At 46.7% G+C, this 24630-nt stretch overlaps 1 protein-coding gene and 1 pseudogene across 1 annotated transcript in view; one reads left to right on the top strand and one right to left on the bottom strand.

The window, feature by feature from the left end:
* Window positions 1–173: 173 nt before the first annotated feature.
* Window positions 174–19434, bottom strand: LOC119403474 (neuropeptides capa receptor-like; annotated as a pseudogene).
* A 3490-nt stretch (window positions 19435–22924) lies between these two features.
* Window positions 22925–24630, top strand: part of LOC119402958 (uncharacterized) — a 7149-nt gene continuing 5443 nt past the window's right edge. The window contains exon 1 of the mRNA XM_049418341.1: window positions 22925–23013. Coding sequence (XP_049274298.1) covers window positions 22925–23013 — 89 coding nt within the window. The remainder of the gene's footprint in view (window positions 23014–24630) is intronic.

Here is a 24630-nt window from a genome sequence, read left to right on the forward strand (position 1 = left end):
ACGTAGGCTTCGCATGAAGTTAGCACCTCTTGAAAACCCGAAGTCCCGCGAGATGCCGTTTCGTGACTAGGTTCAAGATCAATGTTCAAGATCGTAGCGACAGCATGAGCTTGCTTTGAGATCGCACTCACAGACTTGGAACTCACACAGCAGGGGTAGAAATCGCCGGGCTGAACACTAGCTGCGCTCCAGCGTGAGTAAGTGCGGAGCTAGGTTCCACAACTGTGAACACATTTCGGTCCTCATGGACGGCGGTAAAGCGTACATCCGTCCTTGAGCTCAAGGACATGAATATTCTCGACGATGCCATGGCCTCCTCGTTTACAAATCACCAAGGAGAAAGTCACACCACCGTCTCCGAAGGCAGGGGACTCTTGTCACTGGAGATCTCCTTGATGGGGCTCTTGTCTTTGTCATCAGCTTCACTCTTCGTTGGTGTCAATGGCAGCTCCTGGTTAGGCCTGACGCGGAGCACCGTCTGGATGATGAGGGCTCGCATCGCTATGTCCGCGGCGGCGTCCACGTTTGCCTCCTCGGTGTCCACACGCTGGACGATGGAGTACGGCTTGAGCGTGCTCAGTCGCGTGTTGTCCAGAATGGAGTGGCCGGCACCGACTATGACGACAGTGGCGCCGGCGTCGAACTCTCCAGCCGATAGGCGCTGTTTGGTCTTGGACAGTGTGCAGAGGGCGTCTCGGAACGCCTCTCGGTATTTGACGGACATGAGTGAGTAGAGTATAGGGTTGATGGTGGCACTGAAGTAGTAGAGGCACCCTGCAAATGAAGATAAGGATACTCAGGAGATCACGCAACGACATTGCTTTTATGCTTTATCTATGTTGGCGTACAGAACGCGGATTTGCTGTAAGCTGTCAGACTCTGCCAGTGCAGTTCAGTCTATTTTTCAGTGTTGCTGCACGACCCAGAATTTGCCCAGGAAAGCGAGATTTGCAAAATTGAGAAGAGTACCTTCTACGGAACTATGCAACCAATTTACTTTTTTAAAATATTAGTTTCCCGTACTACTGAGTTATATACCGAGTTTCCCGTACTGCGTGGCGTCAGCTGGCCGAAAAGAGTGTTCTACGCTCGCCGTCATTGGTACGAGAGGCGCTAGCAAACACTACCAGGTTGACACGCACAGAAATACCCAATCAAGTAGACGGGAAAGTGACCGACGCCGCAGCTCGATTGGTAGAGCATCGGACGCGTTATTAGAAGACTTTATGTTCGGTTCCTACCGGCAGCAAGTTGTCTTTTCGTCCACTATTCTTTACATTTATATTGTAATTACTGTACTACAGTTAAAGACTCCATAGATAGTCCGGTACACTTTCCATGTCTTCACTTGTTCGTTTCATTAGGTTGCGTATAACAATAAAACAAGCCCTTCATCAATACCAATTGTTTTCAGTTTCCTTCAGTTATTCTCGTCAATATTGGCGTTAAGTACTTTTGGTACTATGTCTCAGCGCACGTTCACGGTTTCCTTTATCTTTTAGGCAGTGAAAACATCAACGATGCTGCATACCCTGGGTCACGCGGGCCTACTAGGGTACCTACCGGCTGTGTAGTAGAGCACCTCGTTGAGGGTGGCGTAGGCCGAGGTCCTTGACTGGGGCGACGTACACCACCAAAAGGCGCTGGGTGGAACGGGGCCCAGCAGACGAAGAACGCGATGACCACCGCCACTGTGCAAAACAAAGGTGAGGAAACTGGTGTGATTAAGCCCTGAATAAACCCCTTTAAGTGGGAATACCGAGCACATATAGATACCCCTAATAATAGCCCTAATGAAAATCGATATGAAAATCTTCATATTTGGTTATTTATGCGTGAAGTTGCTTAAGACGTTCTGGTGGACCAGTTGGCTAGTCGTGATCGCTTCTGGCAGCGCGCAACAGAAACAAGGCCGACGCAGATCATAAAGATAGGAAGAAACATGGGCTGATGTTTTTGTTTTTTCTTGCATTCCACGTCGTCCTAGAAACAGATGCTACCTGCTATAAGCTATCAAGCTATCACGTCTGAAGGTCCTGTGCACACGCCACTGGAAGCAATACTCTGTGTTTGCGCTACTGTCAGTTTCTACACATTAGAGCCTTACGGAGAAATGTTACGTGCATTGCCTTAGAATTAAGCTCCGCAGAAACGGAGGATTTTCATTAATTATGTAACGCTACGTTGCCTTTCCGTCACGCATGTACACCTTCTGGCCGCTCAAGCGTCAGCTCTCATGAAAGTCATAGTGTGGACAGTCATTACCGTAAGCTTTCGCACAGGTGGGCAGTAAGGGCAGGGGGGGCAGCCACCTCCTAATCATTTAAAAGGGGGTGGGGGAACACGTCATCGCCATATCTTTAATCAGTCGGACTTGTCCCGTCACTGTTTAATGTGCAAGGTTATGGCCGTGAAGGTTTTTGACCATATTGGCGGCCGAGGAGCTCTGATGTCGCATTCTAAGAACGGTTTGCTTCGAATGTGTACCTCCGGAAAGCCGAGAAACAAAGGCAGGCCGTTGTGAGCAGCACGTCATTGTTTAATTTTCAGTTTTTCGTCCATTGTGAAGCCTATTTTCTTTCCGATTCAGCCGTTGGGGTGGGGGGGGGGGGGGTGGAATGCCGCGATCAAACTTTGCCCCTCCCCCTTCCTCTCTAATGGTGAGCCCTGCGGACGTCTAAAGTGATTACTTAGGAGGAATCCTCACCTAGCATTCTGTGCACCGGTCTGCGTTGATGCCTCCCTTGCTGCCCGGGTCCCGGCTGGCTTCTTAGCCGCATTCCTATCTTGAGGTAGAGCACTGCTATCAGTGTCATGGGAAGGCAGAAGAAGGCGAACGTCGAGCACTGCAGCAAGGGAAGGCTGACCGCAGTCGTGTCCATCGGTAGGGCACAGAAGGCTGACTCGGGCACGACGCGACCCGAGCCCACCGGAAAGTCCACGAAGTTGACCCGGGTGTAGACGGCGAACGGTATGGCACTGACCAGCGACACCACCTGATCGTATGAGCAAAGGGCGCATGTCAATACAAGCGTTAAACAGGCAGTCCCTCCACACTCAGTGTATAGGTCAACAGGGCTTGTGTGCTGAGCTAGTGGTTCATAACTTGAGGTAAAACGTAATGACCAAAGAAGACGGGGACGGGAAGACGTGGCAAGACGAGTCAGCAGCTATCTGCACCCGATGCCTCGGCAAGCGGAGTACAGGACCCGTTCTTGGTGCGCAGTCGACAGCACTAGTACAAGATCTAGCGCAAGGAAGTTGGCAACCGCCAGGAACTGCTTTTTTTTGATGGCAGGAACTATTTTATTCCGTACCGCAGAGTGGCGTTTGATGCAGTCGCGAGTCCTCGAGGCGTCGGGTGAAGTAGACTATCCAGAACTATGCGGGGATGGTTCCGGATCAATTTTTAGAGTTTTTACGATTTTATTTCATTCACAATCGTGTGTTAACGGTTCATATTATGTTCAGAAAAACGGCACCTGCATCGGCTCATCTGTGGCCCCGGTTTTGTGCGACATCTTTCTTTCATCCATTGACAGACGCATTCATGCCAAAACCGACAACAGCAGTGTTGTTAAGATTTACAATATGTTGACGACTATCTTGGTTTTTAAGTTTACCCGACACTAGCCTTGACGTAGCTGTTGCTAAATTAACTAACATCTTTTAAAAGGAATCTGGCGGACTAGAATTCACTTCGGAATTGCCTCAAGACAATTCCATTCAATTTCTGGATGTTAAACTTAGTTTCACGAAGGACCACCTGTGCTGGATGTATAACCCTAGGACTAAGAAGAGCCTTTTGCCGTATGACAGCGCACATTCTAAGCTAATCAAGAGAGGCATAGCTATCACATGCCTTCAATTCAGCTTTGATGAAGTCATGTGAGCACCGTCTTGTTACGGGATTTAGTAATCAGATTAACAGGCTGAAAGACGCTCGATTCCTCCCTCCGTTATCACGGGTGTGTGCGAAAGCCTCTTGCAGAAGTTGAAACGTGGAAGAAAAGTGCAGGAGCCAAAAGAAAAAATGAGTACGCACGTAATTCCTTACGTTCACCGGCTCTCGCACAATATAAAGAAGATCGCAGCCAGATATAGTGTGCGCATTGTATTTTCCGCTCCATGCAAACTGGCCAGGATTTGCCCTTTGATGGCGGATAAGCAGCCAGCTGCTTGCTCCGAAGCACGCCACGCGATACACGAGTGTGTCAGCAATGTGGTATATAATATCCCCCTAAGCTGCGGTAGGGTGTACATCGGCCAAACAGGCGGTGTTTCAACGATCGTGCAAGGGAGCACCTTGCGGTTAGCAGCAACATGGGCGGGCACTTGGCAGACCACTGCAAGCGCTGTGGTTGTGCGCCACACTTCAGCCAGACCACGTTTCTTAGGAGAGCAAACAGCCGCACTGAAAGGGAGACAATTGAAGCGTTTCTAATAAAGAAGGCAGGTAGCCAGTGCGTTAGTGCCCCATCTCTCGATCTAAGCGAGAAAGAAGCTATCTTTTTGAAAGATAGCATTTAGACATGTAGAGTTTAGAATGTGCGATATTCTTTTTACCTCTCACTAGGGTTGGCAGTGTTCACAGGTGCTGGCATGTTTACATAGTTCGATCGCGTTAGTGCAGTTCCGGCGCATGCCTTGTCTCTGTATTTATGGCACATGATGATTGTTAGTTCTGCGATGTCTCAATTTCTGTTATGTGATTACCTTGTTCGGCAGCGTATATAAGTCGGCGCGGTTTCTGATAATAAACAGTTGGAAGTTGGCGCCCGTGACTGTCTTCGTGTCTTCGCTTCGTCCCCGTCTTCTTTGCGTCATTACAGTTTTACCTCAGTGTATAGCACCCGATTCAATGTGTTTAGTGTTCTAAGGTGGAAAGCTTAGTGAAATGGAATAGATGCGTACTTTTTATTCACAGTTCCTGTGCTTCTACGCTTCAACATGTCGGATAGTTTGGCCTGGGCTGCTAAGAAGGTTCAGCTACAGCTCAATAAAAGCGTTAGGCGAAGCGTCGCTTCTCTATCAGCTTTGGTTGGGAGTTGACTTCACGAAGGCATATAAACGTTAATGGAATGACTGACAGGTGGGCATGCGACGTTTGCGGCACCGAGAACACAGCGACCACTTTCTACGCCATTTTATTCCAATTTGCTTCGGAGAAACAACTTTCCAACGCACTGCTACGACTGAACGATGGGCCACTTTCCGCGCAGTTGCTACTACGACAGCGTCCCCATCTCTCGTCAGCCCAAAAGGCAGTGAAGGCACTATTCTGCATTTTGAGGGTGACGGGGTTGCGCAAACGCCTATGACTTGTGGTGGAGGTCCCACTTTTTTCCCCCTTTTTTTCTTTTCCTTCCCCCCTCTCTCTCTCATCTTTATATTCCCCTTCCCTAATCCTCCATGTAGGATAGCCAACCGGAAACTTTTTGGTTAACCTGCCTGCCTTCTGCCGTTTTGTTTTTTTTCCTTCTTTTATCCTTGGACAACGACCAATCTTTTTCACACCATTGAGATTCTTTCCCAGGTACTTTCTTGAAGCTTTAAGTCATTCTTAAACGGTTCAATAATTTTTCTTTAGCATAGATCTAGAATGTCATCTCGCTTGTCTAGGTTAAGGTGACTAGGTACGCTACGTCCTGGCAATATGTGTTCTCAAAAGGATTGCCGTGTATAATGGCAAATCAATATTACGGCAGTTTCTGCCGTCTTCTTCAGGGTCTAGCAATGTTGAAAAAGTGCAGGTGATCTAAAAGACTTTTTCTTTATTGCCCATATGCCTTGGGACAAACGCTCACGAAAGAAAAAAAAAGAACAGTAAGGGCCATCATGGCCTTAGGGTGATCGATGGGTCGGACATGGAATCCCGTAACCACTCGCTCACGTAGCTTGCAGACGTCACGTGACGAAGGTTTAACACAATAACCACGTGACTCACCCAGATGATGGCGATGATGCGTACGGCGCGCGTCAAACTTGAGGTGGTCTGCAGGAAGAGAGGGTGATAGATGGCCACGTAACGCTCTGCGGTGAACGCCACGATGGTCAGACGGAGGCGTACGAAGTGGCCTCCGCCACCAGGGCCCGAAAACGACACAGGGCTTCGCCCAGTCGCCATGGTACTGCTGCCAGTAGAGCTTCAGGTCGTTGGGCAGACCTGCGCATGATAGTGTAGTAAGCACATAGTTATTTCCCGCACATCGTTCCAAAGGGCAATTGCGATGTACTGTTTACCGATTTAGAGAAGTTTATTTAACAAACAAAAATACATGACAGCATGACAATGAGAATAGCACATACATCAACAAGGTGCATCAAAACGTACAAATAAGATGAAGGCGACACTGAGGCTTTCATTTTCCCTTTCTTAGACATTAAGGTTACATAACGGTGTGGCAGGAGAGGCGGCCCACCGCAAATCAGGTTCAGTTTCAGGTTATTAATAATTCAAGTCGCAATGATTGGTACAAACAAATATGCGACGAGGGTCCCAGAGTCAGTGACTCCAATCGGGACCTTCGATTCAAAATAAAAAAAAGGAAAGGTGTACGAGAAGAACAGGGGAAAAAAGAGTACAAGTCCAAAAAAAAGATGCATCAAAACATGAAGAATAGATAACACAATATGAATTGAATTTAATTGAAATTTTATTGCGCAACAAGAGCATGTTAGGAGGAGGGCAGGTAAAAGCTGTTCGATCAGCTTCAGGAGTCCTCAAGCTCATCGAATGGCTTCACATATATATATATATATATATATTATATATATATATATATATATATATATACGAAAAAATATGTATATAGCGTGGTTAAAGCGTGGTTAAAAAAATAAACGGAGATTACAATGCAGGCATAGAAAAAACGGTAGTCGTCACATCACATCATTATACAAACACTAATCGCGGTTGTTTTGGTTATATGCTAGATATGTCAATGTTGCGTTCCTTTGTCATGCGGTTTAGAAGTGTAGGTGGTTGAAATTTTAACATTTTATTTCCGTAATTTGTCTGCATTCTGATAAGTACCACACTACAGTTTGACGTACTTATAGCAGGGAAATTGCTTATAACAGCAGGGAATAAAAAGGCCATAGAAATAGAAGCACAGTTCTTCCCTCTTACTTGTTCTTGGAGCTTCAGATAAGTTGCAAATGAATAAAATATAATAAATTCAGTGCGCCATACATATAGTTTCCGTAGAATAGGTAGAGCTGTTGCCAGACACACAGTAATTTTGGAGCATTGCTGCCAACAAGTCAGTGCGAACATTAAACGTTGATGCAGTTTTCCTTGAAGCCGCAGATTACATTTTATTAGCTCAGCTTACGTAGGGTTAGGCGGGGCAAAATGCGAGAAAAATTTGAAAACAGTGAAAATTTTTATTTCACTCGTTACAATAAATCCCTAACACAGGAACTTTCTTTTGGGTACAAGGTATGTGCTACATAAATATGGTCATGCTGCGACTGTCCAAAATATTATTTTAAAAAGAAACAAGAGATGCCCCAACCTGCAAGGCAAAACGAGACGCGCGGCTGAAGCAAAACGAGACAGCGTGAAAAAATTTTATCCTTTCAGTTCTTTCAGTAGAAGCACTTCAAATTCACTCCGTGGGCCGCCACGCAGTCTTCATGCGCCCACTTTTTGCATTGCACGCATTGTATCCACACAGAACCCGGCGCTCTGCTGCTCCGAAACTCCTGAAAAGCATTCACTGCTTTTTTCATGTCGTTTTCCTCCCAGGAAACTCAAGATGATATTCTCTTGTACGTCCGCACCATCCTTAACAAACCATATTATATATAGTGAGTGTTAATAAATGGTTCACTTAATAAGACACTCTCTAAGGCAATTCAATGCCTTTTTGTCGCGTTTCGCCCTTCTCAAATGCCCGCTTAAAAAAAAATTCCCCTTTGGCCCACGGCACCAAATGAACTAAAATTTTGGTGGCATGTAGCTAGTAGTATAAAGTAACAACATAATAATTACATTGTTGTACTGATGCCGCAGTAGCTTCATGCACGGATCCGAAAATTTGGCCGAGCAGAATTTCGCCCTTTTTTGGCGGGTCACGAACACACTGACATCAGCCTCGCAATTTTTCCCGCGCGAACGCTGTGAGCAATCATAAACAATTACACATAAAATGCCGCAAACTACCGGCACCTATCGCTGAAATAGAGAAGCAAAGAAAATGTACTTTTCGTATTAGCTTTAGAGGGCGGCAAGTCAAAATGTCGCGTTTTGCCCAGCGTCTCATTTTGCCCCGCCTTACCCTAATATTGCCTGGCAAAATCGTAGAATCGCGCCAGGGGTCGAAAACATGTGGATTGCGCAACGAGTGGGTGGTTTGAAGCTGTCCACCCATTGAAAAGCGTGCAGCTGCACAGGTGCGCATGACATGTGGCACTTCGCCAACTTACGAAAGGAAGAATTATGGCTTAGTGGGCACTTTGCAACTGTACACCCAGTAGACATTCTAGAATAGTTTGAAACGGCCAACGTTACGCGTACAAATGCTCCTTTCCTTGCGTCGGGTTTAAGGCGATGAGCACGGAGCCCAAATACGCTATCGCGTTCTACTCTTGAAGGCGAAGCTCAAGCATCCTCTATGTTTTCTTTTTTCTTTTTTTTTTTGCCAGCGCGCCCCGTGTTGCGTTGAGGTAACTCGATGTACGCCAGCCTGCGGAGGAGGGGGGGAGGTGGGAAACGCGTGCTCGCATCGACTGACACCACAGAACGGCTTGGAAACAGCGTATTTTATCGACAGCTAATGAAAATGGCTAATAAATGCGCCAGTATAAATGTCCAACGTAGCCAGAAAGTAGCCATGGCGCAAGCCAGAACTTATGTCGCCAGACAGTCTTAAAGAAGCCAATTCGGCGCAAGGTAGTCGTCAATGGCAACCATGGTTAAAAGGCTCACGCTGACAACGTAATGGTTTCGAATTACTACACTGTACTTCTATAGACTGGATAGATAGAGATTTACATATTCGATTTACCGCTTGCTACCAGCACTCTTGCTATGCTCATGTACGTTAGTGTTTACGTATCACTGAGATTGAACTACTCACAGTAATACAGTTCATATATATGATGATGATGATGATGAAAACATTCCTTTATTAAAATTCAAAGAAAACGGGAGGGTCCCTATTCCGGGACTCCTATGGCAACCTCTGCGATAGCCCGGGCCCGCTGGACGAGCGCCCGACAGACCTCGGGGGCGCCTTCGCGAAGGATGCCTTCCCACTGCTCTGGGGTAGGGGGACCGAAGGATTGGTGGGAGGGGAGGAAAGTAGGCAGCGGTGCACTCTACGGTGACGTGAAATGTTGTGGGGATGGCGCCACATCCTGGACAGGCGTTGGTATAGCGAGTCGGATATAATTTGTGCAGGAAGTGCAGATTTGGAAACCTTCGGGTCTGCAGTCGGCGAAGTGCGACAGCCTCCTCTCGTGTGAAGGGCGCTGGTGGTGGTTGGTATCGCTGTCGTTGGCGTATGTATGCTGTGTGACCTCGTCATAAGTGAGAAGTGGAGAACCTAGCTCTGTGTTGGCCGCCTCATGAAGAGTACTGTAATTAGATTAACTTTCCTGTTTTTTTTTTGACCAACAACAACAGAATTTTCTGATTTTCCGAATACATGAGTGAAATAAGAACGCCTAGATTACGAACTACGTTTGCTGTTCCTAATGCCGGGCAATTCACCGAGTAAAATCAGGGGTCGACAATGCACGAAACTTTCAAAATTTACCTTTGATTCTTGCTAGTGAAAACTACCACAATCATATGGACATTGTGTGATATCAGTTTGACGATACCAACAAAGCACAGATTCACAGTGGTAGCGGAAAAGCAGCGTCCTGTAATTTTTCTTTCGGTCACTCCGCATGTGGGAATGAGGGGAAAGCACTCAATTGATCTGAGTTGCAGCGTAGTTAGTGAGTATTGTAGTTGCGACTCCTGCTATCCGGCTTACACCATGGACTTTCACTAGTCCTGCCTGTTGCATACTTCGCCTGTATTCTCGATCTCAGCAGCACCATTATCATCAGCACGAGCTAAAGCTGTCAAAAAAAGAGAGAAATACTGCAGATGGCTCATGTTCGACAAAAGGCGTTTTATGGCCGTTACCCCGCGATAGGTTGCGCCATGTTACTAAGAACAGCCAATCAACCAATAGGTTAGTGATCCGCGCGGCTCATATCATACAAGATTAATGTGTCATCAGCATGCGCATTGTCTCATGTATGCCGACGTGATTGTTGCTAATTAATAAGATTGTCCTGTCATTAACAAATTACCAAAAATTTACGAGCCATTCTTTGCAATACACCTCAGAATGACAGAGCGCGGAGCTAGTTTATATTATTCATGTTAAAAGACTTGGCGTAAAGACGCAGACACACGAGAGAAGTCAATGCGTTTGTGGCGTCTTGAAAAAAAAACGCCGTTTGTCGTGTCTTTATTCTCTCTTGTGTCCTTGTTTGCGCGCCGATTTTTTTAAACATTGCATTACACTGCTAGCGAAGCGAGCAGCGAGTACACACCCGCTCTGCGCATGCGTTCACTTGGTAGGAACGTGTCACTAAGAAGTTCTATAGCCAGCTAAAAAAATAAGCGCGTGAAGCTGTAAATAGTGCGAAAACGGTTTCTGAGGTGGTGCGGATCCATCGAGCCGAGAAGCGCTACACCAGTGCACAACCGTGTTTCCTATTCGGTGCGGCACCAACTCCGGCGGCTTTCGTGGTTCGCCATCGGTCGATTTTTCTCCACTGTCTAATCGCGCGCGGTAACTGGGCCGTCGTTGCGGGATCCATTCCTCTAAGAGCCATTAACGAAATCCTGCGCTAGCCCTATCCAACTGAACGAAGAAACCGAAGTCCCGCGTGGGGGTAGCGGTGATTGAATAGTGAGGAAGCGAGGGGAAGTAGCTGGACCGCTATCCAACAAAGAAGTTTCGTCTGAGTCTCCGTTTGCACCCCCAGGAAACACAATGCGATAACTTGCATTGTTGCCTACTTTGTATGGACAAAGGAAATAGTTTTTTTTCACATGTGCTCGCTAAAACCTGTTTGTTTGCTCTTAAGGGATGCATTCGCATCCCCTCCCCCTTTGTTTTGCGCGCCCTGATAGGATTCACACGAAACTTCGCTGCAATCTCGCCAAAGCAATTCATTACTGAAAGCGCCCCAGGATTTTTCTTTTGCGTTTCTGCTACGGTGTTTCTCTGGGTGGGCGCAGGTGATAAATACCGATAAACATTCTAGGAGGTTCCGTTTTCAAACGAAGTTTTATAGTAATAGGTCCTTTATTTTACATCAATAAGATGAGGGAGTCTGGGGATAAAGCTGAGAAGTAGCATGACTAGCTCCGCCCCCCCCCTCCCCCAAACACTTGGCGCACTTACAGCAAACTGTGCTGCACCTAATAAAGATACAAAAAAGAATTATACAGCGACAGGGTAAATAAACAGGGTAAAAACCCGATAAATAAACAGCAAGAAAATAAAGGATGGAGAAACAAATACAGGAGCAACAATACAACGCATTTTTATTTCAAATGTGCATTAATAACAACACATTGCGACATCTTCCATTACAAAAAAAATTGGCAGCGTATCTGCGTGCTTCGCTGCAAATGTCGTCGAAAGACGATAGTCTTCTGCCGGCCATAATACATGAGTCCTCCTCCTCTATGTTGAATCGCCGCATCTGTCTCATAGCGTCGAATTTGCAGCGCAGCCCAAAAAACACTAGCATTTTCCGCGCAGCCCAAGAACACTAGGTCTTTATAATTACTATCTATGTGTTTTAGTAAAGGAACATACCGCCTAATACTTACGTATTGATTTTGCGCCTCAGATATGCCTAACATTTGCTTTTTGATCGACAATGTTCACCAGTACGAACGGCGCTACCAGTTCAGTGGCTGGGCGTTCAGCAAGTGGTTAAACTTTGGCCGGGTGGCTGAATGGGGTGACAAACAGACAAACAGAAAGACAGACAGACCAAAACTTCTGCGTTTAAGTTACCCAAGAAAGACTATCGTCTTTAAAACAGGACACTCGTAACTACAGAGTGAGTTGCAGATATTACTGCGGCGGCATCGTACGCCTGCAACCCGGCGCCGGCGAGGGACCAGAAATGAGGGTGTGTAGAAATGCGGACCACGTGGGTGCGCCGGCGACGTGCGTATTTGTATGCGCCGTTTTCCAATAACTGATTCTCTCTCTAGCGTGGTGTTCTCGGCGATCAGCTGTTTCTGATATATGGCAATCTGATCTTTTAAGGACATCACTTGCCACTTCACGTTGACACGTTTCATTGTTGCCTGGATACGAACGCGTTACCGTCGTTGTTGCCTGTAGCAACTAAAGTGTTGCACTGCTAAGGCGTGGGTGAAGGTTTAATTCCCGGCACGAAGGACGGAAATAGTTAGCAGGGAGCATTGCGCAATGTGAAAGAAAGAAAGAAAGAAAGAAAGAAAGAAAAGAAAGAAAAAAAGAAAGAAAGAAGAAAGAAAGAAAGAAAGAAAGAAAGAAAGAAAGAAAGAAAGAAAGAAAGAAAGAAGAAAAGCAGTACGTCAGGCATTCCCTCACCAAGCCTCGCTTGCCCCCCCTCCCCCCTGTTGCCTGATTAGTAAGGCCTCCTAAATTTTCATGGCCACAACCCATTTTCGCACCCCGTCCGGATCTTATTATATCATGATATGCTTAACATTACCATAATTTAAGGCGTGTTCCGTCACCGCATTGGATGGGGGTTACCGAAAGGTTGCTACTGAGATCGATTTATCGAGTTGAAACTTGGCACAGACTGCGGGCATTAGATCGAAGCCGTCGAGACTGAGTGCTCGAAATGCATTGGAAGTGAATGCTACGTTGCGTGTCAGGAAGTCAGATGGCTGCGCCTGCGCTGCAGTGTTTTTTGTGCTTAGTAACACATTCACTAGCGCTCGCAATGCGTCCGGTACTTCCTGGCGAAGTGGATCTATGGCACGCGAAACGGCTGATGGTACGCAGACACGTCTCGTCAGTGTAGTTGTGGTGAAGGGCGCTATGTGACGATGTCAAGGGCATAAGGGAACAGGCTTGCGTGGCCTTACTGTATGAGGTGGATGAATCATCATCCAGTTATAGTATAGCCGCTTACAACCTAACAATAAATGCTAGCTCCGCGCACAGTCGTCGCTGTCTCACGCACAGTGATTTTGCACAAGCACCCCATCCATTCGCAATTGCTCAATTTCGTGACGTCGAAAAGTTAGAGCGTTTATCAGTTACATGATATTCCCATACAGAATCATGTTCCTGTCGCTAGTTTTCGTTCGAAAAGCCCAGCTTCCTTGAAACTTCAACAACATTTTGACATCACTGCTCGGCCGAGCGTAGTATTTTAGGCAGAAACGACGAACTTTTTAATTTTCAATGTGAATAGTGTTTGGCTCAGCTACGAAAGCACTTAATGTTACAACAGTAACCACCTAGGCCTACTTCTTGCGCAGATGAATGGCAGGCGCACCGCAGTTATGGGGGCGGAGCTTCTACAGTAGAACCAAAACCCCGCTGATACGTTTTTTATGGGACCGTAAAAAGCTACGTTCGAGCCGGGAAACGGAAAAAATGAGAAATTAGTGCAGTGTCGAGAAGCACACAATTTATTTCAGATAGCTCGCATGAAGGAATCGTGCAGTGTCCCTAGCGCATTTTCTCACTCCAATAATTACAAAGCATCTCTCAAGAACCTGCCGTGCCTTGGCTTTCGTCGTTTCTGCGCGCAAATCTCCTCATCAAATCCAGTGCTCTTACGGCCGATGTAGCCGTTTATGAATGTTTAACTTCACTTGCAGCGAAAATGGCTTCCGCTTCCTCAGTGCCATCCTGTTTGTCAATTTGGCGCGTTGGAAGCGTAGAAGTACTAAGACGACAGCGCACGAACACACGAGCAAACACGACATCCCACAAGAGAGAGACGGGAAAGGCGAGGAGACCAAGAAGACCACGAAGATAATTTCCTGCAATAACGATAGCGATGAGCCTGCCCCGGCACCCAGTCGGCGCAAACTTTTGTTGAATGCAACCAAACCAATTTTTCCTACCCACCCACGTCTATACGCCCATGTTTAGATGAAAAATGCAGAATCTCGGGGTCGTATTTCAGTGTCCGGGCTTAAAAATGCACCATAGATGTCGCCATCAGCAGTCCTGGCGGCCAGTGGATCGTCAAGCCACCAAGCGGACCAAGCCAAGCCACGAGAAAAGTCAACACGGCTGCCTGGGATGTCTAGGAGCGCCGGTTCGCAACGTGCAATGCGGGAATGGTCGTACAGTTGCGACGTAACAGCGGGGTTCCCAATGCATTGGATCGTATGGGAGCTATGCCGGCGCCGGCCGGAAACAACGTAATAGCCAGGAAAACTCAGCACTGGGAGCGTAACAGCGGGGTTCTACTGTATTTATTCTTAGCTTGCAACCGGCTCTAGTATGCCCCTACGTGAGTTGCACAGCTTTAACAGTGCCTATACCCTGTGGTAGTAAGAATAAGGTAATTATTAACCCTGGTAATTGTTACTAGTCAATCGTTACCACAGACCGCCTTTTCCATATCTCGAAGCGGCAATGGGCTCTTCGCAGGAAGCACTTCAATTCTCCCGTTTAACCCGAATGGCCGTTTCTGCTGATTAAGAAGTTAATTACATTTTACTAATTAATGCCTTAGTGGATGCATGTAGTCATATTAAAAATGCCGGCCGCTACAGAAAACAGTAATTATAAATGCAGTGAGCAAATATTAAATTTTCCTTATTCTTGAGTATTCTAGGACTTATTTCATAAATCTAAAGAGGTCGAAAGAGAGAGATGAAGAAATAACGCAGCATAACAATTACAATACAAAGAAACCAGCACACCGTCTACGCTGTAAACACTTGTCAGTGTGATATCGGTGACTTTGCCCCAAGCAAGTTTCTAAAATGACGTTTTGTGGGCAACGTACAGAGGTAACCTCAGCACGCTGAAAAGACATGTTTCTTTCTAATTCCTCTCCTTTTAGTTTGTCGAACAAACTCACTCTCGAAGAAACTTAATAGCGTCACTTCCGGTTTGTGTTCATCTCTCGTACCATTTCTCGCTTTTCAGAACGACCCCTCTAAAGGTAAAAAAAAGTAACAAAAACAAAATGCAGGATAGGTGTAGGTGCACCCGCGCAGACCAGAAGAAATCTTCTTATCTTTCAAAGTCTGTGTTTTCTGTCTACTTGTTCTTTTTTTATTGAAAAAGCCTATTGCCATAATTTGTTTGCTACGCAGACATCCCAACTTGCTGTCAAAGCCGCGAGAGGGGCGCGTCGAAATTGACACTTTGTGGAACACGGAAAGCCTAGGGACACCGTGTTTCCAATCAATGACTTCCGGTTTTCGTCAACAGATCCGCTTTCTCGAAGGACATCCGGGGGAGGAAGCTTTTTGCGGGAGGAAATCCCGCCCCGAAACTTCTGCTTACAAAAGAAACTTCGTCAGTCGGACCACTTCTATCAAGTTTGCCACGAGGAAACGTGAGCGAATATTGGTCGATTATTTGTCTTGATTCCCGCGCCCTCTGCAAAGGGAAATGTGATTTTGTCAGAGCTTTAGAAAGCACTTCCGCAGAACACTCTCTCCGCAGCCAGCAATAGCAGCCAGTAATACAAGTGCAGTTGTGACCCTGATTCACGGCAATCGCGATGTTTACGGAAGTACCACTGTATCGAACTTATCCTTCGGAAACGATATGTAGCGCAAGAAACACAGAGACAAAGAAGAGACGATACGACATGCGAGCGCTAACTACCAATAAAGGTCTATCGAACAACACAGGCGTTCTTACTGTGCTCGTCACGGTCGCACGTGCGCACACTACTTACTTTCTGAGAGAGGACAACTCTTTATCTGACAGGTGTACATAACGAATGCTGACACAGCCTGAAACTAATAAAGATATCTTTTTTTTGGCCTCTGTAATCTCGCTGGTGAGCCTGTCACCACTTCTGCTGACAGCAGTAAACTGTGAAAAAAAGAGGTTCGCAGCCACAAGACACAGCCTGTCTTCTTTTGTCCGTGTTTCTAGCGCTGCATATCGTTTGTGATGTACAACCGACAGGCCCAAATCGCCACAGTTTTTAATTTTCCGTCAGGATGTGGTTTTGGTTTAGTTTTTTTGTAGCGGTGAGGATGTTGAGAATGTCGCTTGTTATTACGGATAATTTTCCATTTTCACGCTGTTATGTCGCGTATGTTTGACAGCAATATTGTTTGATTTATGTCGTAAGTATCGAACAAAGATTGTTGCTGTGGAGACCACATTGGTAGGTGATCGGTCTCCGTTATCTCATCAGCACAGGGTCCGCGCAAACTACGGCGTATCAACACTTCAGGCACATCAACATCAGGCGTATCAACAACAGTCACATTAACATCACATACTTCAACCTCAAACGCAACAGCATCACCACATGAACATCAGCTCTATAACGCTGAACTGACCAAAGACACAGAGACGCAAACCGTACGAGTGTTTAGCACATCACCCTCTTGCGTGCTGTGTCAAGGCCTTGCTGACATTGAACAGCACTTACTTAAATGTTCTGAATTTCTCGCTGAACATAAAATATTAATGGATCTATTAATTGCAAGATGGCACTTCATTGACGTGCAAGTGAAATTTTGTTCGAACGGATAGACAGTTTGGCGAGTTGCCATGGTAACATACTGGAAACTTTGAGTGCATATGGGCAAGGACGACGACAAGAAATGGACAGGAGGAGCGCCTCTTCGCAATTGAATTTTTGTTGAAGATAATGAAACGCATATGCGATTGCAATATACCCGTGTATACTGACACCTGCGATCTCTCATCACCTAGCTGCATCATACCCAACAATAACTATGTGGAAGTTTTCTGTTTTCAATGCAGCTGTTATGTTTAAAAAAATATTCGTATCTAGCCAGGTGTCTACTAAGCAATGCATCGACGGTTAGCATCGGAATTAGCGTCGATGGTTTAGGGCGGTTTCTTGGGTTTCCTTTTTGTTAAGGGTTAGAGAGCCTCCTTATATAGAAACCACGACCACCTTTTATGGACCATAAAACGTTGAGGAGACGCTGGAGCAATCGTTTTTTTATGGAGTTTCCGACACCCTTTATGATGCACTGAACACGCAACTTCGCTCGAACCATGTTCTAGACAGACAGCAACTTTTTGAGAGAGTGCCGGTGAAAACAGATTCGCAAGGCACTTTCAAGCCTTGGAAAAGCAGTTTCGCCATCGTCTACACCCCAACCAACTTCTTAGTTGCCGTGGAAATATCGGAGTTCCAGACATGACGAAATATTTTCTCGCCTGCTTCGGCTGTACTTGTTGCAGTTTTCAAATTATAAGGGCACGATTTCATGAACGTTAACTCGTTCCTTTTCACCAGCTTCGAAAGTTGTTCCATGTCGCAGCTGTATAGCATTGAACTTTTCTTCTAGGTCCCTGTTTTACGTCCGCAATGCTGGCACTGGAGGGCAGGTGGGGAGTTGCGAACATACGAAATCATTTTTACGCTGTCTTTAATTATATGTTGTTAGGAGATGTAAGCACTTTTATATAGCACCAGCTACTCCTTTTCACAGGAAATGGAGTTTGTGAAAATTATAGCAATGAGAGAAAAAAATGAAATACAAAAGCAACTAGGCACAGTTAACGCAAGTCAGTCAAGTCATAGAAAAAGCACATAATCATAATGTCCATTCACATAGCAACACGAAAACCAACACAAAGTACAGTCCAGTCACACAACGCTATAGTGCACATAAAATTCGGTTACACGAACACCCTTTCAAGACAATCTTCAGCGACCTTGTCGTAAAAGAGTTTGATGCACCTCAGCGGTAGTACGATGCTAGAAGAAGCATGTGTAAGAACACTTCTTGAATGAAAAGATAAAAAAAATGAGCTGCGCTACTCGACATAATCAAAACGACCCATGCCGGCAAACAGGGCTGACGGGAAGAACCTCGGAACGGAGTTGGATCAATGCTGAAATGAGCCGCGTCAGGCATAATCGAAGTCAAACAATGTATATCGAGACGATGATTATGGGAGTTCCGCATGCCTCATTTAAAAAGTGCCAGAACCTTTGATGGTATAAACGACGAAGAACAAGGTATCGGCTGGACAAAGCCGCATGGCTGCATTACGTCACACTTCGCTTGGTCGAGCAGACCTTGGGGGGAGCAGAAGCTATGGTGGTGAGGCTTTTATGAGCGGGGTTCTGGCGATGCTACGGTTATACAGTCGCTTGCAACGACCAGAATGTTTTTTTTCGTTTCGATATGCTTTCGTCTGAATAGGCAAAGCTCAGTGTTCTAATGGCGGGATGTCTGATAGCGAAAAGTGTAACTAAATGTGGAGCAATATGATGATGCAGCGAACGACCTCCCAGATGTGCCATGCACAAAGGCGTACGAGAACTCGTTAGACCGTAGACTAACGGTACCATGGCAAACCGCTAAGCTGTCCCTATAGGAAAAGCTTACCGCTCTGCCAGAATATTGTTCATGCGTCCAAGTCGTTCCCCGTCTGTCTAAATACAAGGGCAACTTATAGATAGAAAACCTGGGTAAGATGATTAGCGATATCTGCTTGCTTTCCTGAAGAAGGGGCACAGGCCTCTGGGTACACAGAAGATCGTTAAAAGAGCGCACAAGCAAACTGCAATATTTCTCCCATAACACACAATTTATAGCACTGACATCACAAGGAACACAGATATTACAGCATGCTCAGAAATCTCTTTTGTGTGTGTGTGTGTGAAAAAGAAAGACCAAAGGAGTGCTTACACAATCTGTTCCGGGCTTCTAGAGAGGACACACGACTTAACTCAACGGTCGTGCGCCTCTGTGTTTCCGTTGCTTTCATGCGCCGTTTCTGCGGCCACGAACAGCCAACTAGCCCTAATCACCAGCCTAGTTAAGGTCCAACAAAGTAGGACAAAGCCTGAAGAACCACTAAGGCTTAGACTAGTGGCAATGGCCCTCGTTTACAGGGCTATAGGCATCGGGTCTCATATTGGTTATGGTGGCCACGTCTGAATATCGATGCTACACAAACAAGTGCGTTGTTAAATTCAAGTACGACTTGGGGACCCGAGGTGGCTAAAAAGCTCACTAGGTTCCTTATGCACTCACCTATGGCGACTGGAAGGCGAAAGCCATCTTGATTTTTTTTTTCTCAGTCGATGTATCGATCCTGCCCCGCCACCCTCCGAAAGCTTTCGGCACCTAACATGGTTTTCCACTGCCTCCAGGATCGGAGGCACCTCACCGGTTTTGTACTGGCCTTCGTGTGATCGGGGCCCACCTTTGTTGACCAAGCTGCGAGTGTCATGTGATGACGTCATCATGTGACGTTACCGTAAACGTCACTGTGACGTCACGATGAATTCATAGTGACGTCCACACATTCTGGCGATCTGTTCATGATCTTTCATGAACGCGATCACGATTTTTCATCATCATCAGATTTTCGCGTTTGAGGATGCACCCAAGGCTTTCGCCTTAATATTATGGGTCCCACACAGGACGTGCCCACGATCATATCGCGATGTTGGCGAGCAAAACGCACTCTTAATATATGCGGTTCTTTTATTTTTTAGCTCGTGACACTGTAAGAAAGGTGGAACTGAAAGTACGGTTTGTTTGAGCAAATTAGATGCGGTTGGACTGTGCACGACATATAAAGATTATACAGAAATCTGATTCTTGAACTAGTTATTACCTATTTATACTCAGCGCTTGTCATGTTGTGTTTCCTCGTGTTGAATAGCATCTTTTGGAGCTGTGTCCCCATTTACAAATTGTAAAAAAATTTCTTGTGAGCACAGTTGTCATGTCACGCACGGCTATATTGTTATTTGCGATGAGGAAATGGTTTGCTCGCTTTGGGGCCGCGCACGATTCAAACAACGACAGCATTGGCAATGCCCAGTTTTAGGGCAAAGCAATTGAACTATGAGATAGCAGGGTGGGTCAGGGAACAAACGGGTGTTAAGGACATCTTAGCCGAAATCAAAAAGAAGAAACGGGCACGGGCAGGGCATGCAGAGTAAAGGCACCATAACCGTTGGTCATTAAGAGCGACAGACTCGATTCCAAGAGCGGGGGGGGGGGGGGGGGCGGGGCAGAAAGTTAATTGGGCAGATGAGATTAAGAAGTTTGCAGGCATAAGCGTGCGCATGGGGGGGGGGGGGGGAGAGTTGGGAGCTGTGTCTGCCCAACACCGTTACTGAGTCGGCCCTGCCCCTCACTGGTTACAGAGCAGGGTTACGGCCACGCAGATTTTTCGCGATAATGGATGGCGGCCGAACACCTTGATGTTGCATTCCAAGAATTGATTGCTTCCTATCTTTTCTCTCAGAGAGCCGTGAACCTAAGGCAGGCCAGTGGGAAAAGCACGTCATCGCTTTATTTTCTTTTTTGTAGCGTTAGCTACACTTGCCTAGCCGGAGCCGATTTCGCGTGGTTCCTCATAAGCCGTGCTGCGCATGCGCGAAGATCACTGCGGAGCCGGCATCTCACGCGCTCTCCGCCACCGCCGCGCGCGGCTCGCCGCTGCTGGTGGCGGAGAGCGGGAGGAGTGGCGTCGTAGCCGGGCAGACAGACTGGCGCCGGCGCGCGCGACTCGCCGCTGCTGCTCTGCGCATTCGAGAGGGGTGACGTCGTAGCCATGGCGCGCGCAGCTATTCGCCTTCGCTGTGCAGTCGCCGTCTGACAATGCGCTGGTGCCGCTTGATAGCGCCTCTGACTGGCGTTTGCAGGGGGTAACGCCATGGAGAAGGAGAGCGCAAATGCTGCTCAACGGCGCAGAAGAGCCGAGAAGCTTATGTCATCGGACCCCGAAGTAGTTGCCTGGCAATTAGCGGTTCAGTGTACGAGGAATGAAGAAGCAACCTGACGTTGAGCAAAAATAAATATACATGTGCCGCATAATACGTATACCGTGTGTGTGTCATTGGAGCAGCAGTAAGCATGACAATCATGCTAACCTAGACAATCTGGAAAGCTCAGATAATCAACTGAACCTTTGCTAACGCTACGTATATCCTGGCATAGCCGAGCTAAGCCACTGCAATTTTTTCTTCATACATTGTGAAGCATGTTGTGTTTTGGGCTCGACCAAAAGGAGAGAGATGGGGAGGGGGCGCTAAGATAAAGCTTTGCCCCTTGACCCCCCCCCCCCATTAATGGGAAACCCTGCACATGCCTATGTTTGGGGGAGGGGGGCGTAACGTGCCCGCAGCAAGCGCAGGACCGGGTTGACTGGCGCAACATGGGAGGGGGTGGGGCCTCTGCCCTGCAGTGGGCGGGGTCAGTCTGATTATGATGACGATTATGATGACGATGAATTCACCCGAGGGTTCAGCTTATAGAAGTTATGCACTTTCAGCGTAAGCGTGCCGTTTTACGCGGGAGTGTGGGCGAAAGGTCAACGAGGTTGTTGCGTAACTCGCGAAAATGCTGGCACATAGAGAGACTTAGAGGAGATAGATGTAAGCTTATCCCTTGGAGAGAGCCAGGTATCTCTAAAACAGAGTTCGGTATGACGCAAGCACTTGCGACACCGCCCACATGGACATCTCAGGGAGTTCAATGTTTTTTTTTTTCGAAAGTGCCGTAAGCTAGTTATGCAGTAATCGAGTATGTATATTTTAGCGAAGACGGAGAAAAAATAATCCGTCATAAAGGGGTATCCCAATAACTATTATTGCATAATCAGAAACATGTACTGCTTCTTTGTGCTAATCTTTTTTATGTTTTTACCGGTTTTTCATGTTTTTACCTCCCTCTGTAATGTCTGTTGAACCTGAGGGTATTGTACATAAATAAATAAGTAATAAATAAATCTCTGCCGTTCAAAGCGATTAGGCCGTTTGTTCCCCGCTGGGAGTCGCATTCCCCTGCAGTGGTGAAATCGCATTCCATTTAAGGCTTAGATAAAGCGATATCGGTTATTGTCTCAGTGACATAAGTAGGCTTTACTTCACAAATTTACGGACCCTGAGACGGATTAAGTACGCACTCTTGTGCTTTCGAGCACTGCTGAAAGATAAGAAAAGATTACCGTTTTTTTATTTCCCTGAGCGGCGTGCCGTTAGCCTCGGTAATCGGCTTAAACCACTGAAAAATGAGGCCGTAGTTTCAAATATTCTGCTCATATCTTCTTCTACGAAACAATAGTGCTATGGTGACGGGGGGCAAATGACCTAAGTTTAGTGACCTTCGTGTAACGGCCAAGTGGATCCTAAAGCAGCGTATTGAATGTGCATAGCGGAACTTAGAAAAGCGGTCGTAGTCGCTCGATGACGCAACCCACGCAGCGTCCTTACGTGTAGAAGCCCAGACAATCAAACTACCCACGAGATTTTGAGCAAAAATGGCTGAGGATACGAACATGCGTTTAGACTCAAGTTTTACATCGATATATATCTCTCTGGAACGACGGCGGCGTAATAGTCAGCCTAGCTACGTTACGTCAGATTACACGAATCCGTACTCGCGTGACAGGGAATGCTATTGAGGTCGGCCTGCTGCTCTATCGTATGGAACGTTATACGATCAAGGATAACAGAAAATGATAAAGCATCAGCGCTGTCGCTGAGAGGAATGGACGGTCGTGTTAATGTGTGTGGTCACGTTACTTCGTTACTTCTACATCGGAAATGGCGTGCGCGAACGCACCAGCTAGTTATGTTAGTTATATGGGTTTAGTGGCACGGAAGTGACTAAGGCGAGTCACAAGGCGCAGAGGGGCAGTTGTAGATGTGATGTGCGCGCATACGATTCGTGCTGCCTCTGTGTGCTGTGCGCCCCAAAGAGGGGTGCCCTGGTGTGATGGGTGCGTTAGAAGACGACGACGAAAAGGCTGCGGCGCGTGGAAAGACGTGGCGAAGTGACGAGGAGCGCGAGATGGCTTCAAAGAGGCAAGCGACGGCTTGTGGAGGCTGACGAGAAGCGTGGCGTCTTGACGAAAGGAAGAGTTGGAGGCGGAGGACGTCAGCGGCCACGTGAAGCCCGTAGCTTCAACTCGTGGACCGCGTCCCAGAGCGTCGACACTCGGGCCCGGTCACCCGACTGCGTCGAACGCCCGTCTGTCCTTTTCTTTCTCTTCTTCGCCAGCACGCGACTCGGAACCTCGTCGCGGATCTTTCCACGCGCCGCAGCCTTTTCGTCGTCGTCTTCTAGCACACCCATCACACCAGGGCACTACCCCTCTTTGGGGCGCACAGCACAAGGGCAGCACGAATCTGACGCGATCTTTTCCCAACCCATACGTGTTGAGCAAAATATACCCGGAGGAGATTAAGCCACAATGCAAATGGTGCCAGGCAGTGGCAAGTTATGACCATATACTGTGGGAATGTAGCACGGTGCCGCCACCGGCGGATATTATGCGTGATCCCTCTCTCGAGCAGTGGGAGGCCGTGTTGACCAGCTCAGACCCAGTCGTCCAGATAAGGGTCGTGGAGTGGGCCACACAGGTCGCCGTCAACCTTGGGTTGATGGCCATCTAACACGGAATCGTCCCCAACTGTTTTCTGACGAAATAAAGTTTTTCCATCCATCCATATGCGCGCGCATCACAGTAGAGAAGGCCGATGATAATTGTGGAGTTCTGGAGAGTTGTAAGAGAACGCTTCACGGGGACGCTCAGGTTCGAAATTCAGTTAGAGGGATACGAGGATGCATAATGAAGAAGACATGATGCAGTATGAAGAATTGATTTGGCAATAGCGAAGCATTATCACAGAAACATGAAAGATTATAAACTCAATGAGATTAATAAAGGCTGATCTAAGATACGATTTATGTGGTGTCAGCCAATAAGCAAAGAAAAAAAAATAATCTAGAGGTGATGCCATACAGTTCACGTAAGACAATGTAAACCACGATCAACATTACGTAGCATGAAATCTTCAGAAACATTAGTATTACGCTCGGAAAGGGGCATCTAGGTTCAATTAGGTATGTAATAAAAAGCAGTTGAAGAAATATCATCATCACTACTTCACGGTACGAGGACTGAGTGTTCTTGTCATCGATGTACAGCCGAGAATGTTTTCATCCACCTTTATACACGACGTTTAAGCAAAAACAAAAGAAATAGTTTTGTGATTTCTTCTTGGCATACCTTAGGAACAAATGTATCCTTATGTATCTCGTTCAAGAAACTACAGTATACACACGGATCCAAACACGACATCGTTTTTTGCTTCTTATACCGACTTCTATGAGCAATTTCACGTGATAACCGCGTCATTTCGCTGCAAATCTGACCACTACAGGTAACGTTGGCTCTGATGTATGTGTTTGAGTTAAAATTACAATATGACACAAACTACAGACGCTGGAAACGAATTTACGAGCATCACCTAGCCCTAAATTTTCTTCTGCCAATGTAGAGTACTGTTCCGAAGCGCGGATATCAGAGTGCTTCTTTTCAGCGTCACTGTTTCTTTATATAGCAGCAATTTGTTGCGCGGATGTCCCGGAAATTGGGAGACACGCCCGAGTGGGTGACATCCCGCGGAAGCGAGCCT

The sequence above is a fragment of the Rhipicephalus sanguineus genome, chromosome 8 (assembly GCF_013339695.2).
Source record: "Rhipicephalus sanguineus isolate Rsan-2018 chromosome 8, BIME_Rsan_1.4, whole genome shotgun sequence".
Lineage (NCBI taxonomy): Eukaryota > Metazoa > Arthropoda > Arachnida > Ixodida > Ixodidae > Rhipicephalus > Rhipicephalus sanguineus.